The 16651-nt window shown below is 38.6% G+C and overlaps 1 protein-coding gene across 4 annotated transcripts in view; it reads right to left on the minus strand.

Annotated features, from left to right (window-relative positions):
• Window positions 1-16651, minus strand: part of NTRK3 (neurotrophic receptor tyrosine kinase 3) — a 462765-nt gene that overhangs the window by 56168 nt on the left and 389946 nt on the right. For all 4 annotated transcript variants that reach the window (XM_069098548.1, XM_069098546.1, XM_069098547.1 and 1 more), the window contains 2 exons: window positions 7869-8041; window positions 4328-4571 (listed from right to left, as the gene is read on the minus strand). In XM_069098548.1, the coding sequence (XP_068954649.1) occupies window positions 4328-4571; window positions 7869-8041 (417 nt within the window). The remainder of the gene's footprint in view (window positions 1-4327; window positions 4572-7868; window positions 8042-16651) is intronic.

A 16651-nucleotide genomic window follows, 5' to 3' on the forward strand; every position in this document is an offset into this window, starting at 1 on the left:
TGGCTATGTGACCTCTGGCAAGTTACTTCTTGCTAGGTAGCCCAAATCAGTTTCTAAGACTTTAAGCTTCTGATTAGCATTCAAAGATTCAGAGATCTAGAACAGAAAGAGACCTGAGGTCACACAGACCAACCCTTTCATTTTAGGGACAATTAATTTGTTTGGTTGTATCCAACTCTTCATGACCCCATTTGGAGTTTACTTGGAAAAGCCACTGAAGTGATTTGCCATTTCCTTCTCCAGACCATTTTACAGAAGAGGAAACTGAGGAAAAGAGGGTCAAGTGAATTGCTTGGAGCCACACAGCTACTAAATGTCTGAAGCCACATTTAAAATCAGAAAGAAATGTATCTTCCAGCAATACCAAGCTGCCCCATAGATGAAGAAACTGAGATCCAAAAGGGTTGTCATTTCTGGAATTTTTTTCCTCATTGGAAGTTCACTAATACAATAGTATCACAGATCTAGACTAATATTGATAATAATAACAATAATAAAAAGAAGTAGTAGTAGATGCCCATTCCTACATAAGTTGTTACATCTAGGGTAGCTCCAAAATTCCAGCTTCATCAGAAGGGAAAGAGTCTGGCCTCTATGTGAACTGAGAGTTGAGATTCAAAATAAGACTTACTGGAACATCTTGGTGGGGTTCCCTTTCAGCCTCTGTTATTAGAAAATTAAGTAATACTAGAAGTTTTAAGAGATTTGGGGAAGGGGACTAGTGATTGGGACTCCTGAGCATGACTTTACTACCTATTTATCATATGCTTGCAGAAGTCTACTTCACCTGTAAGATAGCCTCGTAGTCCCTTCCAAAACTAAATCTATGATGCAATAAACCTGTATTTTTGCACAAATACTCCTTTTTTTACATGAAAAGATGGAGGCACATGCTTCAAAGAGTTGTTCTAGGGGCACCGATGAGTTTTTGTGAAGCCATTCACATTTTCTCTCCCCATCCCCTTGTGACAAATGGCACACCTCTTGAGAGAGTTGGGTTCATAAATAACACCTACTCAAAGCCATGAACTAGAAACTGGAGATGCATGGATGGATGTAGTCAGTCTTCCCTTCAGGAGTCACAGAATTGGAGGAGACCTTCAAGGTCATCCAGTTTGATCCTCTCATTTGATTTAAGAGGCAATGTGAAATGGAAAGAATTCTGAACTTAGAATGCTGAACTCAGAGTAATAGAACCTGAGTTAAAAATCCCAATTCTGCTACTTCTATGTATGACTTTAGTCAAGTCCCTAGGCCTCAGTTTTCAGATCTGTACAATGGAGGAGATGGACTAGATGACCTCTTAAGTCCCTTCCAAAATTTTATCTTTGATCCTATGATCTACCTTTCATTTCAATGTTTTGTAAACTGCCTTTGGCAACAGATAAATTAGGAGAAGGCTAGCGAACCTCTACAAAGGGGATTGCAACATCTGTCTCATTGTCTTGTACTTTATGGGCTATTTATGTCTGACTTTTGTGACCTCACTTGGGGTTTTCTTGGCAAACATACTGGAGTGATTTGTCATTTCCTTCATTTTACAGATGAGGAAACTGGGGTTAAGTGACTTATCTGGGGTCATGTAGCTAGTAAATGTCGACTCAGGTTTTCATGACTCCAGGCTCCATACCTTATTCACTTCACCACCTAGCTGCCCAAACTCAATGTGTACTTAATGTAATATTAGTTGAATTGTACTCAGTAGGCACTTAACGTAATACTAGTTGAATTGATTAACAATCAATTGATTAACCATCCATGCTTTCTCCTGGGAGAAGAGAGCTGTTGAACTCTAAAGCATAGGGGCAGAAGGAGGGGAAAAGAATTGTACAGAGAGAGAGCAGAACAATTTGGCCAGTGACCAATGTTAATTAAAAAATAAAATAAAGATAGAAAAGAAGCAAGGCCGATATTTTGCTTGCAAGCTAATTGTGATGCCCACTTTGCCCTCATTCTGGTGAAAAACATTTTCCCCAGCTGCTCCACTGTTAGGAGCCAGTGCACATGGTCAACAGATCTGATTATCAGGGCAACCAATTCTCTGTCCTGCTGTAGAAGCCTAGGGTAGGATGAGAGCTAAGCCATACCTTTGCCTCCATCAACACCAACATAAATCTGAGTTCAGGCCAAAGAAACCCATTACGTAGAGCACAGAGGGCAATTAAGTGGCGCCAGAGCCAGCTTGATGCAAAGAATCCAAATGGGGCCCATGACCCAGGAAACCCTCAGTAACTCCTCCATCCAGAAGCTTCTCCAGTAAATCACTGCAAAAGGGGTGGAGATGCTGATAAGAAGATACCACTCCCACTGGTCATTTCCTGGCAGACTCTTTCTGCTGTTCTTAGCCTGTGGAAGTTGCTGTACCTCTTAGTTTAGTTTTGTTTTAATATCTGGGGCTTATCAGCTGTTGAGAGACACAAGATAGCAAGAGACTTGCCCAAGATGCCTTAGCTATCCCTTTCTCCTTATGGCCAGAGACTCATGCTCTAAAGCTGGAAAGGAACTCAAAGACCATCTATTCATTCCAACAATTCCATTTCACAGATGAAGAAACTGTGGGTTAGGAAGATTAAGAAAATTGTCCAAGGTCACAGAGGTTTTTAAAATAGACCCTCTGGTCGTAGAGTCATTGTTCTTTTACTATGGCATACCACCAGGTACTCTATAGTAGCTGTAATGTCAATGTATTGGCTCCTGTCTTTGGATTTGCTTACTGCCTCTCACACTGTTCATGAAGGGCATTCTCCTATGTGTTTATTTTCTTAGCTCCAGGCTACTTCTCACATCAAATCTCTTGTGGAACCACTGTTTGACATTAGGTCATCTCCCTTCTGGTGGCACTATTAGGGATACACAGACTGAGTCAAATGGAGGGAAGTAGCATCAATCACATAGCCCTTGTCTGGCAGTCTTGGGACAGAACAGAAAAATGTGTCTGGGGATTTCTGTATTAGCTACACACAGTGTGATCACCCACAGCCCACACAGAAGATGAAAACAGTGATTCTGCTATGTAAAACTTAAAATCACTCCTCTCCAACACACTCATTACACTTCCATTTTACTCTCTGCCCTTTCTCAATAAACAAATATACCCTATACTCAAAATCCCTGGAATAAACCACAGAAGGACAAGAAGTTGGAGCAGGAAATGGCCTTAGGGATTAGTCAGGCAAACTTCCTCATTTTAAAGAAGCAAAAAAAAAACAAACCAAAAGCAAAAAAACCAACACTCTGAGAGATGAAGGGATTTGCCCAGGGTCACACACAGTCAGTAGGTCCCAGGCTGGAATCTAAATACAAATTTTCTGATTCCAAGTGCAATATTCTTTGTGCTACCCAGATGTACATCTATCTGTGGCAGTAATTATCTCCAAAGAATTTTTATCTATGTCATCTGATTTCCTGTTACCAACCTCCTTCCACTTTTCTGAAGAAGTGGGTAATCCTTTCCTACCATAGCAAAAATGACCTTTTTCAGATGTAATGAAATGAATGTCATAAGGTCTCTATGACTTTCTGAGCAAAGAATCATGAAAACCCTATGAAAGTCATCTGTGAGAACTGGAAAAAATGAATTGATACATAGAAGAAAGGGAAAGAAGAAGAAGCAGCTTTGCCTCCAACTGGAGTCCAAAAAAAAGATTTCCTAAAGTCTAATCTTCACTCTTCTCCATGGTAAATAACCAACTGGCAAACTCTCTCTTGGTTATCTTTCCTCTCAACTGTATGCATTGAGCTCTCTTTAATTCCTCCTATCAGTCAAGTTCTGTTAGTCTTTACTCATCCTTGTTACATCCTTTGCATTTGGTGATTGTCAATATATTCTTCAGAGACTAAATGAAGTCCTACTTGGGAACAGATCCCTTTAGAGCTGGTTTATGTTGGAGTCAGGGGTGGGCACATATTGGAAATAGTGCTGGTATGGAGTAACTGTATGTGTGTGTGTGTGTGTGTGTGTGTGTGTGTGTGTGTGGTATATGCATGAAGGGATAAGCATGAGATGCAATTAAGGGGAAGGAACATGAGCTGTTGCCAGTCTGGGGCTAAAGATGTAATGAGGGAAAGTGTCCATGAGAGAATATGAAGGTGTACAAGTAAACAGGTTTTAACAGAGATAGAATTGGCCAAATTAATAAGGAAGACCAATGTGAATTTACCTGTGGGTATGATTGTGTATGTTACAAGCACATCAAAGTGACAGAGGGAGAGAACACATGACAAAGACAGATATGCACAGCGATGAATAGCACTTCACTGATAACATCACTCTAGAACTTCTTGAGTTACCCTCTTGCTGGTTCCCTGCTAAGGAAAGCTGCCTTACCCTGTAGTAGTCAGTGCTGTAAACATCTCTTGACATCCCAAAGTCTCCAATCTTCACCAACAGGTTGGCGCCGACTAAACAATTCCTGGTGGCCAGATCCCGATGGACAAAATGCTGTGAGGCAAGGTATACCATGCCAGAGGCAATCTGGCTGGCAATGTGTAGCATCTGGGACAGTCCCAGCTCTCCTTTGGCCTGGCGAGGCTGCCCATCCACCAGGATCATAGCATCTGGGCCATGAGCCCTGTAAGAGATAGAGAAAAAAAGAAGGAATAGAGAGAATACATGAGGGGCAGAAGAAAAGGCAACCTAAATTCACTAGTCTCTGGAATGCCTTTTTGAGATGGTAAAAATAAAAAAAAAATCCCCTTTCAACCTATTTGTTTTCCAAGTCTTCTATTATGGGCCAATTCAAGAGAAAACCTATACAAAGATCATCAATTTGGCTTCTGTCTTTTGACTAGTTATGACCAAACCAACTCCCAAGAGTCAAGTCCCTGCTTTTTGTAATATGTCACCAATGGCTTAGAAAAGTTACAAGTAGTTTTCAGACCTAGAACATGGAGATATCCTACTATTCTAATATAGGGCTTAGGGATAGGGAGCTTTTGGGGAGCAGGGAAAACAGAAGGGATGTAATCTGTGAATCTAAAGAAGAAGCCTAGAGCTTGGCCCAACATTCTCCACTGCCAACCCAGTCTAGGCCTTTCTATTATAATGCCTCACCCCTGTCAAACTAGTCACTTTATTGTTCATTCTTTTCTCCATGAGGCCAATGAATAGTAATAAAATCCAGGGACTTTATTTATGAAGCTGTGCAGAGCAAACCTTCAGGCCACTTTACTGCTTCTCCAATTTCTATTGAAAGGCATCATTAAACTCAGACAAATTTATTTTATTGTCTTATGCTGGCTTGACCCTCCCCATTCCACTGAAAGCTTGGGAAAGAGTTGGTGTGAGCAGAAAATCACAACCTTTCCCTCCCCATCCTCATTGCAAATATCCCCTGAGAAAAAGATTAGCGCTTCAGTTGTGGAGAACAGAGGGTCATCTTCACTTTGAAAACATGGTATACACAAGTGTGCCCTACTTCCGCCAAGTCCCCATCTACCACTGAGATCGACAAGGACTAGATTGAGAAATCATGAAATCATATCATTTTAGTGTTGAGAAAAGTGTTAGATGGTAGACATTGACTACTGTTATTATTATTATTTTAGTATGATTGTTGTTAATGATAATATTGAACAAAGAAACAATTGGCTTTCTCCAGAGGAGGGTCAGGTTATTTCAATCCCAGTGATACTAGGCTTTGGGGGAAGTCAAGAAGTCAGAGCCTTTCTTCCATGATGGATATAAAATGGGAGGAGAGACTGATGAAGTTCAGTTTGGAATCTACCCTGGCCTTGAAGGCAAAAGCCCTGGGTGTTGGAAAAGCAAACTTGGAAAACCAGTTCTCACTGATTCTGAGAGCAGGTTGTATGCTCATTAATATTGTACATTATTGCCTTCCAGACGCATCTCTCTAGCAACAGAAATAACACATTTAGAACTTGATTATCTGTCAGTTTCCTTGGAGCCTATCACCAGACTCCAAAAGGGGTTCTTACACCAAGACAACATTATTTCTTTTTATTTTGCCCTTCTCTAACTCCTTTCATCTAAGGAATATTAACCACTTTAGAGAGAAGGAGATAACATGACATAGGTGACATTTCCTCCCCTCTTTATCTCTTTCTCTCTACCTCCTTTTCCCTATTCTTCATTTTCTCCTATTTCCTTTCTTTCTCTTTTGCTGTCCTCCCTAGTTTTAGGGATGACAACAGCCACAGTGGAGCCCATGGCCAGTCTTGACAGGGATACAGAGGGCATCAAAGATTGTTGAGTCTCTTGCACACAGGATGTGATTGAAAATGGAACTCTTTTATTTTACCCTGGGAAAATGTGAGCATAGAGACAAGTCTTGCCTTAGTCAGACAGGAGTAATGCCTGAGCTCAAATGTACTCCTACCTCAATATCCTAAATATCAGGGGAAGATGTTTCTCTATGAAGACAGAAAGATCAAAAGACTTTAAGCCACATAAAATCCTAAGCACTTATATCAAAAGAAGTCAGATCAATACTTAAATCCTCCCCACTTTCCCCTGTGACCAATAGGTAGCCCAAATTATAATGTCAAGTCCAAAGATTTTTCAATCCCATCAACCCATGACCATCTCCCTATTACCTCCTATATTTCCAGGTTTTTATGCCTCCTGAATATGAATTTTCTTCTGGGTAATGCCCATTGATGACACCTCAAGTCAAGATGTATAACCTACTCACTTAAAGCCAAAATGCATTGTACTCCGCTACTGCATTGACTAAAGGCTTCTATGAACCTTGTTCTCTCAGAAACTTGATCTCTAATTGAGGATTTGTTTTTACAAAAAGTCTAGGTGGGGACTTGGGCAAGGTAGGTTCCTCATTGGCTATACTCAGCTTCTTCCATTGGAAAGCATGTGCTTTTGAAGAAGGATAAAAAAATGGACAGGCATTGATTTCCATATATACTAGTACAAACCAATGAGGGCAGTGCCACATGCTGATGCTTGCATCTATCCTCTGTGACTGCCCTTAGATATACATATCACACTTGGAGGTGGGAAGAAAAGAAAAGAGAGGTATACCAGGGTAAAGGAAAAGAACTGTGATACTAAATATCAAATTTCACCTCCGTATGGTGATTTGGCATATCTCGCCTCTTTAGGGAAGAAAACCTCACCTCTTGAGTTTCTAATTGCCCTAATGTCTGACACAATACTCTGAGAACTCAAAATACCATTCTGGGCTCTGATGGATCCCTTCTTATATGATTTATTTACCTTTTTTTAAAGTAATAGGCCAAGAAAGTCTAAGCTAATACAAATAATCCTTCTTTCTATGATTCCTTTTGCATGATTAGTTTGTCACTTTAAAATTCTCACTCATCATCAAAGAATCCTTCTGAATAGAGGGTAGTGATGACAGAAGAAAGAGGAAGAAGGGAGAAATTTTTATCCCCATTTTGCAGATGGGGATATTGAGATGACAACAACCCCGCCCCCACCTCAAAAAAAAAAAAGACATGGATTGCTCAAGGACAACAAATTAAGCCACAACATGCTAATTTCAAGACTCTGGCTCTTTACTAGATTCTATGATGAGTATTGTTAATCCTAACAATAACAATACCAATAATAACAATAACACTTTTTTTTTTAACCATTTTGAGATTCTTTCTTTTGGTCCCTCCTTGGAATCGAGGAATAGAGTGAAAAGTGGGAGAAATGATTACTCTTAATGTCCTCAATTATTTTCTGGATTTGGACAGAAATTTGGGACAAGGTCTTGGATGATATTTTCAGAGTGATGACATGTCATTGCCAGATGGAGGTGGTCTTGAAGGAAAGATTTGTTTTGTCTTCCATTTCCCATTACCTGGTATTCTGAGACCATTATGAGGTCAGGTCCAGAGGGCTCACCCTCCCAGAATATGATCCCCATGGGACTCTTGCTTACCTGAGGAATTTGTTGAGGTCTCCATGCTTCATGTACTCAAAGACCATGATAAGAGGATCACCATCTCCACATACACCATAGAACTTGACAATGTGTTCATGCTGTAGATTGGTGAGCAGTTCTGCCTCTCGCTGGAAATCCTTACGCGCAGCCAGGGTAGGGTCTTTCAAGGCCTACAATGGTAAGACACAGACTATAAGCTCCTAGAAACCAGAGAAAATATCTGTTTTTTGTGTTAGAAGAGCACCCATCACAGTATCATTAACTCATAGACCCTAAAAAATAACAGATACTGAGATATTGGCTAAGAAAGGTAGGGGTCAAATCACAATGACAAGATTTGTAGCCTTCTCCCTTTACCATCAAGACCATCTGTCACTTTTACTGGCAAATTTCCCAACTATCCACTTATTGAATGTGACCCTCCTCCCATAGATGCACCAAGGTACTAGTTCTCATGACAGGGAAACAAATTGGGACAAAACAGAGTTACCTATGGACACATAACCAACAGGATGTCTAGGAACAGAACCTAGATTTCTAATATGCAAAAGCTGTGTCCATGGGAATAATTTTGTAGATTAGTCTGTAGGTTGGTAAGTAAGAAATGGGATATGAAATGGATCTCTGATCTTGAACTAGAAGAGACCTCAGAGGCTTCCTAGTCCAAATCATGGATTTTACAAATGAAGAAACTGAGACCCATGGAGGTTAAGTGACTTTGAACCCAGGTGCTCTGACTCCAGAGACAGAGGTTTTTCCACTACATCAAAGTTTCTGTTTTGGCCTATCATATGCCTTATTTTTAGAACCACCAGGATCTAAAGAGGAACATTAAGTGTTTTCTAGTTTTGTTTCCCATTTGCTATATCTAATGAAGAGTCTTGTATTCTCTTGACCTTTCAAGAGGGTCAGTGAGAATCTAAGGACATGGATAGGTTGACATGCGGAATGAGGAGGGAATGTGAATGAAAAAATACTGGTATAAGGGAGTCATCCACCACAAAATTTTAGGCTTGTGAAAACTGGGGCAACATGTAGATTTCTCTATTTTTTTCATCATTCTGCTTGATTAAAATGAACCTTAATAGAATCACAGAATTTTCAATCTATAATGTACTTTACTTTTCATCTAATCCATTGCCTCATTTTACAGCTGAAGCAAATGAAGCCAAAGGGTTGGCGTGACTCATTGAAGGTCACACAATGAACTAATGGCAGATGAGTGTATTTCCTCTTCTTTCACTGCACAGAGGGCCAGAATTTTTGCAAGTAGGCAGAAGAGGCAATGCCTATTGGGATGATTTAACAGATGCTGACCAAAAATATCTTTCCCATCTCTTCTGTGTTAAGTGTCTGAAATTCCCACACTGTTCCTTTGGGTAAAGGCCTGTTAAAATCTAATTGTTATCTGGTAGAAGTAACATAACTCAATCATTTTCAGACATTCTTTCATTCAACAGATATTTGCTGAGCATCCATTGGACACAGAGCCAATGTTATTAAATATAGTGCTAGTTTTATGCAAATAGGCAGAATAGATAGTTGCCTATTGGAATGATTTGACAGGTCTATATATCTTGTGTGTGTTTGTATGTAACATGTACTCACATGCACACACATATGTATATTTATATGTATGTATGTGTATATCTATCTATATATGTGGATGCACACAGACACATTGTTTTTTTACCAGAAGCTTTGATTTTACTGGTGTAGGGAATGCCTGGTAAGGAACTTCTATCAATACAGAACATCAAATGTTCTTCAGATTATAGTCCTAGGCTCAGGATGAAAAATGTTATCCACTTCCAGGGAAAGAACTGATAGAATCTGAATGTAGATCAAAGCATACTATTTTTCACTTTATTTTTTTGTGGGTTTTCATCTGTGTTTCTTTTCACAACATGACTAATATGGAAATATGTTTTGTGTAACTGCACGTGTATAACCTATATCAAACTGCTTACCATCTCAGGGAGGGGTAGGGGAGGGAGGGAGAGAACTTAGAACTCAATTTAAAAAAATGAATGTTTTTACATGTAATTGGGGAAAATATTATTAAAAAAGTTAAAGTTCTAGAGATTTGCCTGGACATTGAGAGGTTAAGTGATTTACCCAGAATCACACGGGGAGTAGGTATCAGATTCATCATGCTACTTCTCTGAATCTCAATACCGTGCCACTTACATTCCAGCCATCATCTCCAGCCCTGACCTCAAACACCAACCCCCATGACTATAGACTTCTGAATGGTGAATCCTATCGTGGTTGGATACAAGTCCACCATGCTACTTCCTGAACATCACACCTGTTACTTCCTGCCTATTCTCTCCCTTTCCCTTTCTTACTCTAGCCCTGTAAAGAGTGATCATATCACGGCTACCATGCCTAGTAGAGACATGTCAGTTAATTACCCTATGACTCTAATAAATATTACCTCTATCTTCCTTGTCTAAAATGCTCCTCCTTAACCCCTATATGCATTGTCTTGAGGGAAGGGACTATCTTGCTGTCTTGTATCCATATCCTCAGCACTTAGCACAGTGCCTGGCACATAGTAACCACTTAATAAATGATTTTTTTTTTCATTCATCCATCAGGATATGGATCTCAATATAGATAACAATACTGACATAAACACACTCAGCCTAGGTGGAGGGGTTAACATGAAGATTAATGTAGATGTCAGATTTATGAGAGGAAAATAAAAAAACAGACTAAATGTCAGTTAACCAAAAGGCCTTTTCCCATCTCTTTAAATCATTCTTTTTCACAGTATGAACATAAAGGGCAACAGTTGTTTTTTTCCACACTGATCCTGGCTGGACAGTACCAGTCATCTCCCCTGAGGCTACTGTTTTTGAGTTGACTGTTTTTGAGTTTCTTATGGGTTTACAAAACAAACATCTGGCTCCTCTTCTTCTCTTTTTTGCTCAATATCAAGGTCATTTTAATATCGAAATGGGCTTTATTGAAACCCCAAATATGTGTGTTTTGAGGAATAGAAAATTATAATCACATTATATTGTCCCTTTAGACTTGCAAAGTACTTTCATTATTACTGATAGAAAGGAGCCAACAGTTATCATTATGATCATGGGTTTAGAGATCGAGGAACCTTAGGGGTCATGGAGACTAACTCTTATTTTCAGATGCAGAAACTGAGGCACAGAGAATTTAAGTGATTTGGTCACATAGCAATTGTCTGAGGCAGGATTCAAACTCAGAACTTTCTGATTCCATATCTGGCATTCTACTAACTATTCCAACCAATTACTAATAGATAAGAGGCAACAAGTTGGGTTTGAGCTTTAAATGGTCCCATTTCCCTGAAAAATGGTGATATGGGAATGTAGGTGACTAGGAGAGGGCAATAACTTTCTGTCTTGGAATCTAAAATCAGAGCATGATAGTTTGGCATAGGATGGCATTCAAGTTATCAAATTGTCTTTTCTCCTTCTCTGTTCTTCTACATGGCCATGGGAAAGAAATAATGAGCAAATGACATTGAAGAATAATGATGATGATGATGATGATGATGACGATGATGGAGGAAGAGGAGGAGGAGAGGAAGAAGTAGAAGGATAAGGGGTAAGAGGGGGAGGAAATAGAAGAAGAAAAACTCAAATGAGGTAGGTAGTACATTTATTCCATTTCATAGTCAAGAAAAGTAAGACTCAAGGATCATAACCATACTAACATAGTAAGTGGTTAAATCAGTACTAATATTCAGGATTTCTGCTTTCAGGTTTAATGTTTTTCCAACATACCACAATGCCTCTCAAGATATTAGGAAATAACCTTGTCTGAAATTTTGGAAGATTCTTTCACAAGTGACAACATTCTTGTTCACATAGAACTATCAAACATCATAATTTTAAGAGAACTCTGAGCCATATAATCTTATTTTCTACCTGACCAAGAGTCCCCTCTGAAATCCTATTCTCATTCCCATACCCAGGAGCCATCCAGTCTTCACTTGAATACACCAAGTAGAGGTTAACCCACTCCCTACAAAGTCAGTTCATGCTGTCTACTTTTAGATGGTCCTATCCTTAGAATGTTTTTTTCCCTCCAATATCAAACCAAAATCTTCCTCTGTCATTTAACTCCATTGGTCCTTGTTGCTCCCAGTAGCTCAGAACAGTTGTTTGTTAAATTTTCAATTGAACATTTACACCTCTGGATCAGCAAAATTTCTTAATTGGGGCTTTAGTCATTGTTTTATTGACTGCCTAGTATTGATGGACAAAATACTAATAATTCAGATTAAATGTAAAAGTCAGTACATGTACATTTTCCCCCAAAGAATTGATTGTTAAACATTTACCAGCATACAACTACCTTTGGGCAAAAGAAGGGTGTTAGGTGGTAGAGCAGATGTAGCACCAGCCCTGAAGTCAGGAGGACCTGAGTTCAAATACATTTTCAGACACTACCTGTGTGACCTCCCTCCAACTGCCTCAAAAAAAAAAAAAAGGAAACAAGCAGAACAACTATAATCTCTAGTCCATTTAACAGCCCTTCTTTCAAATATTTGAAGAGAGCATTCCCTTCCATGCCTTCTACACTAGCCCCATCCACCCATCTACTTACTTGGGAAGAAGTAAGAAGTTGTTGGCTAATATTTTCTACACATCTATATTTAGGCAGATTTCATTCCTCCAATGCTGCTTCATCTTACCTTATAGATTAAGCAGTGGTATTTAGTTGAATGAAAAGAGAAATTGTATTAGTGTTGAAAGTACACATTCTTTTCATCAGTCAATAATTTCTTTGAGTCATTTAATGTGTGTGTGTGTGTGTATTTGTGTGTGTGTTTAAATGCTTCTTTCTATTTTGCTTTCTTTTGTTGGGATGTAATTTCTCAAGAGACAATAGATTTTAAGTTTTCTCAATATATGGATATCTTGCTATTTTATCACCTCTCAACTACATAATTGCAACGGCCTCCTGAATGGTCTCTCTTCCTCAAGTTTCTCATCACTCTTATCTATCCTATACACTGCTTGCAAGATAATATTATTAAATGTATATCTGATTATGTCATTCCCCCTATTTCATCAACTCCAGTGATTGTTTATTGCCTCTAAGACAAAATACAATCCCTTCTGCTTACCATTTAAAACTCTTTACAACCTGGTCTTAACATGTCTTTCCAGAGGCAATCATTCTCCCTCACTCTCTGATCAAGCCAAAGTGATTTTCTTTCTGTTCCTCATCAGATACTCCATGTATGTATGCATGCATACATGTATGTATGTATTATGAATGTATATGTGTGTAACATCACCATAATTCCTATATATGTAATGTGTTTGTATGTGTGCATATGTGTGTATCACATATAACCATGATTACTGGTTCAAAGCGTATATCTAGTTCCTTGGAAGGTAGCCCAGTGTAATAAATCAGGGATGCCCTGATCACTATAGATATGGTCTGCTATACATGTATAATTTGGAGCAAGTTATTCCATCTCTCCGGGAGTCAGTTTCCAAAATGAGGGTGTTATATGAGAGAACCTCCAACATGATTCTTCCCAGCTCAAAATTCTGAGATTCTCCTCAGAAGCCTTATCAAGGCACAGAGGTGTCCTTGACTTCTTAAAAACACAAATTTCAGTAAGTCCTGCCAAACTAGAAGGTCCCCTAGAGATAAACTGTTTGTATGTGTCATCAAAAAAATATCCTGTCAAAATTTAGAAAGGTTCATCTGAAGAAGCTTAGCCTCCAAGTGATGAAATTTATTTTTGGCCATAGAAACTCATGAAGAATTGTCTTGAGATTTATATAAAAGTGTGACACAGAATGAAGAAAACAATGTGAGAATACATTGTTAAGAGAATAATAAAATAGTGATAAAATCTGAGAATATCTATAAAAGAAAAAGAGAACAGAAGTTGTATGGAACAAACAAGATGTTTTTGTTATTATTTTGTTAAAAATTAACATACACATTTTAAACTAAACTGTAATCAACTTGGAGTATATGGTTTTGCGTAGGATTATTTTCTACTTATGTTTATTTGAATGTCAATAACTATTAATAAATAACCAAGCTTAGAAAAAAATTTAAATTAAAAGAAAATATCATCTATAATCTGCATCAGCAGAATGAGTATCTGTACTGATGAAATCATGGATTTTTGGAAATATTCAAATGTGTACATGACATGTACACACACACATGCTGCACGCATTGGAGTAGTGTGTGGGAAGGGGAAAAGGCAACAGACTTTTTTGATTTATAAAAGGAATTAATCTCCTACACAGTGCAAAGCCAACTGCCAGCACCATTAGCTGAGCTCCATGAGCTTTTCTATCCAAGAAAGACAGAGGGATAGCTTAGCAGCAAACAATTTTCTACTCTTATTTATTATACACTGGAAATAGTGCAGTTTTTGGCAAGCTAAGTAAAGCTCAATGGAGCCAAAGGGTGTCTGAGAGACCACCAAAGGCTTGAGAAGAGGTGCTGGTGATGGAGCAGAAAGGGATCTGCTCATTCCCAGCTGAAAAGCTGTTAAATGCTGTATGTGTCATAGGTGAGAATCCCTGCTTTTTTAATGAGAGCTTCTACCAGTGGAGAGCATCACCAAAATCGATGAATTCCATGTCCTGCTGATTTGGGTCCACCTCATATGGGGCCCCCTTTGGACCTCCACCGAACTTATGCAAAGTGTGACTATAAAGTGATTGATTTTTTACAAATAAACAAGCCAGAATTCATCCCTCCATAAGAGTGCAGTCTTCTTTATAGTAGTTTCCTTGGGAGGTTACCAACTTCTCTCAATGAGGCTGTCATGGCTTAGACTACTTGTGGAATACCCATTGGGAAGCTTTATTAATTTAAAGCACTTCATGCTTTTTAATCTAAACTCAATTTGATTGCTCACTTTATTCAAGGATAAAATTGCTATTTGACAGTTTCCAAAAATCAAAACCACTCTGAAAGACCAATGGTTTGTCACTGCTGAGGGCATTTAAGAATATAAGCTCCAGCATGGTCTATTATGATGAATGATGGGGTCTGGAGTCAAAGACCCAGATTTCTATCCCAGTTCTACCCATATGACCTTGGGAAAGACACTTCCTTCCTTTGTGCCTCAGTTTCTGCATCTGTAAAATGAAGGAATTAAACTAGATCACTTTTATAGTCCCCACTCCCAGCTCTCAAGCCTATGGTCCTGTGATTACCCTAATCCCCAGAGAAGTACCAGATATATTTCATGCAAAGGTAGTAGTACCTTAGACAGGGAACTACTTTGAAGGAGACAGCACTCATCCATATATTTGGATTCAGCTATATTTGTTAAACATTCATAGATTTTTTTAGTCATGCTTGAAAATCCATAATAACACAATTATGCACAACCTCATGAACAAGTCACTTAGCTTTTCTGAGTCTCAGTTTCCTCATCTGTAAAATAGGGATAACAATACACTTCTTACCTCACAGTGTTGTTATGCTGAAAGTGTTTTGTGGAAACTTGCTCTACACATTTCAGCATTTTTCATTTTATAATATTTTATTTTTTATTATTATGGTTATTATTAAACACAATGAAAATACTTTGTAAATTTTAAGTGCTATATAAATAATAGTAATGGTTATATTGAGAATTTACTCAATATTTAATAAAGCTTGCCAATAGATTTACACTCATAATTTATTTAAAAAAAAAGCATAGTCTTGTTCATGACTTTATGAAGATAGAAAATTACTCTGAAAGAGGACTAATCAAAGTTCTGGAGAATGATCTTAGTCTGGAAGCTCTAAGGTCACTGCTTGTTTCAAAAAAACAAATCTCTTCAATCTTTCTTGATCTGCTCTGACTGAAATCGACAATTGACCTGGAAGGGCTAGTGAAAAAGTCACAGTGATAGCAACCTAACTTGTTTATTAGGAGGGGAGGATGTAGCCACTTCCACATGCACAGCATCTTGGGGGTCCCATTGCTCTTGACTTGGGATGATTTGAAAACTCTTTTTCCTCACAAAAGCCACAAATGAATGAAAACTTTTGAGTGAGGCAGAAACTAACACTTGGACTTCACCAGAGTGATAAGTCATTTCTAAAGGACCTTGACAATTCTGATGGGGCATTGACCAGGTGGGTGGGGAAAATTCAAAGTTCTCATGGCTTTAAGATACTTTGCTTCCCACCCCACACCTGAAAAAAAAAATTTAAGTCTCTTGGGGACTATGGGAGAAGGATATGGAAAAAGATATTGCATTTTTATGAGTGTGCCACCTCAGTGGTGCAGTGGTAGGCCTAGAGTCAGGAAGATTCATCTTCCAGAGTTCAAATCCAGTCTCAGATACTTACTAGCTGTGTGACCCTAGGCAAGCCAGTTAACCCTGTTTGCCTCAGTTTCCTCATCTGTAGAATGATCTGGACAAGGAAATGGCAAACCACTCAGGTATCTTTGCCAAGAAAATACCAAATGGGGTCACAAAAAGTCATACAGAACTGAAAATGACCGAACAACGGCAACAATATTTCTATGAGTATAAAAATGCAGCTGTCATTTTCAGAGTCAACCGATACTGGGCACTTATCCATTAGAACATAAACTCATTAAGGGCAGGGAAAATTTTGCTTTTTCCTTTGTATCCACAGAATTTAGACTGGCATATAATAAATGTCTAATAAATGCTTGTTGATTGAAAGAAGAAAGAAAATGGAAGAGAGAAAGAGAATGATAAAAAAGGAAGGAAGGAATAGAGGGAGGGAAAGAGGGAGGGAGAAAAGGTAGGAAGGAAAGAAGGAAGGAA

Source organism: Petaurus breviceps, unplaced genomic scaffold (assembly GCF_028583685.1).
Source record: "Petaurus breviceps papuanus isolate PSGF00001 unplaced genomic scaffold, PetGlider_PUasm1.0 37, whole genome shotgun sequence".
Taxonomy (NCBI): domain Eukaryota; kingdom Metazoa; phylum Chordata; class Mammalia; order Diprotodontia; family Petauridae; genus Petaurus; species Petaurus breviceps.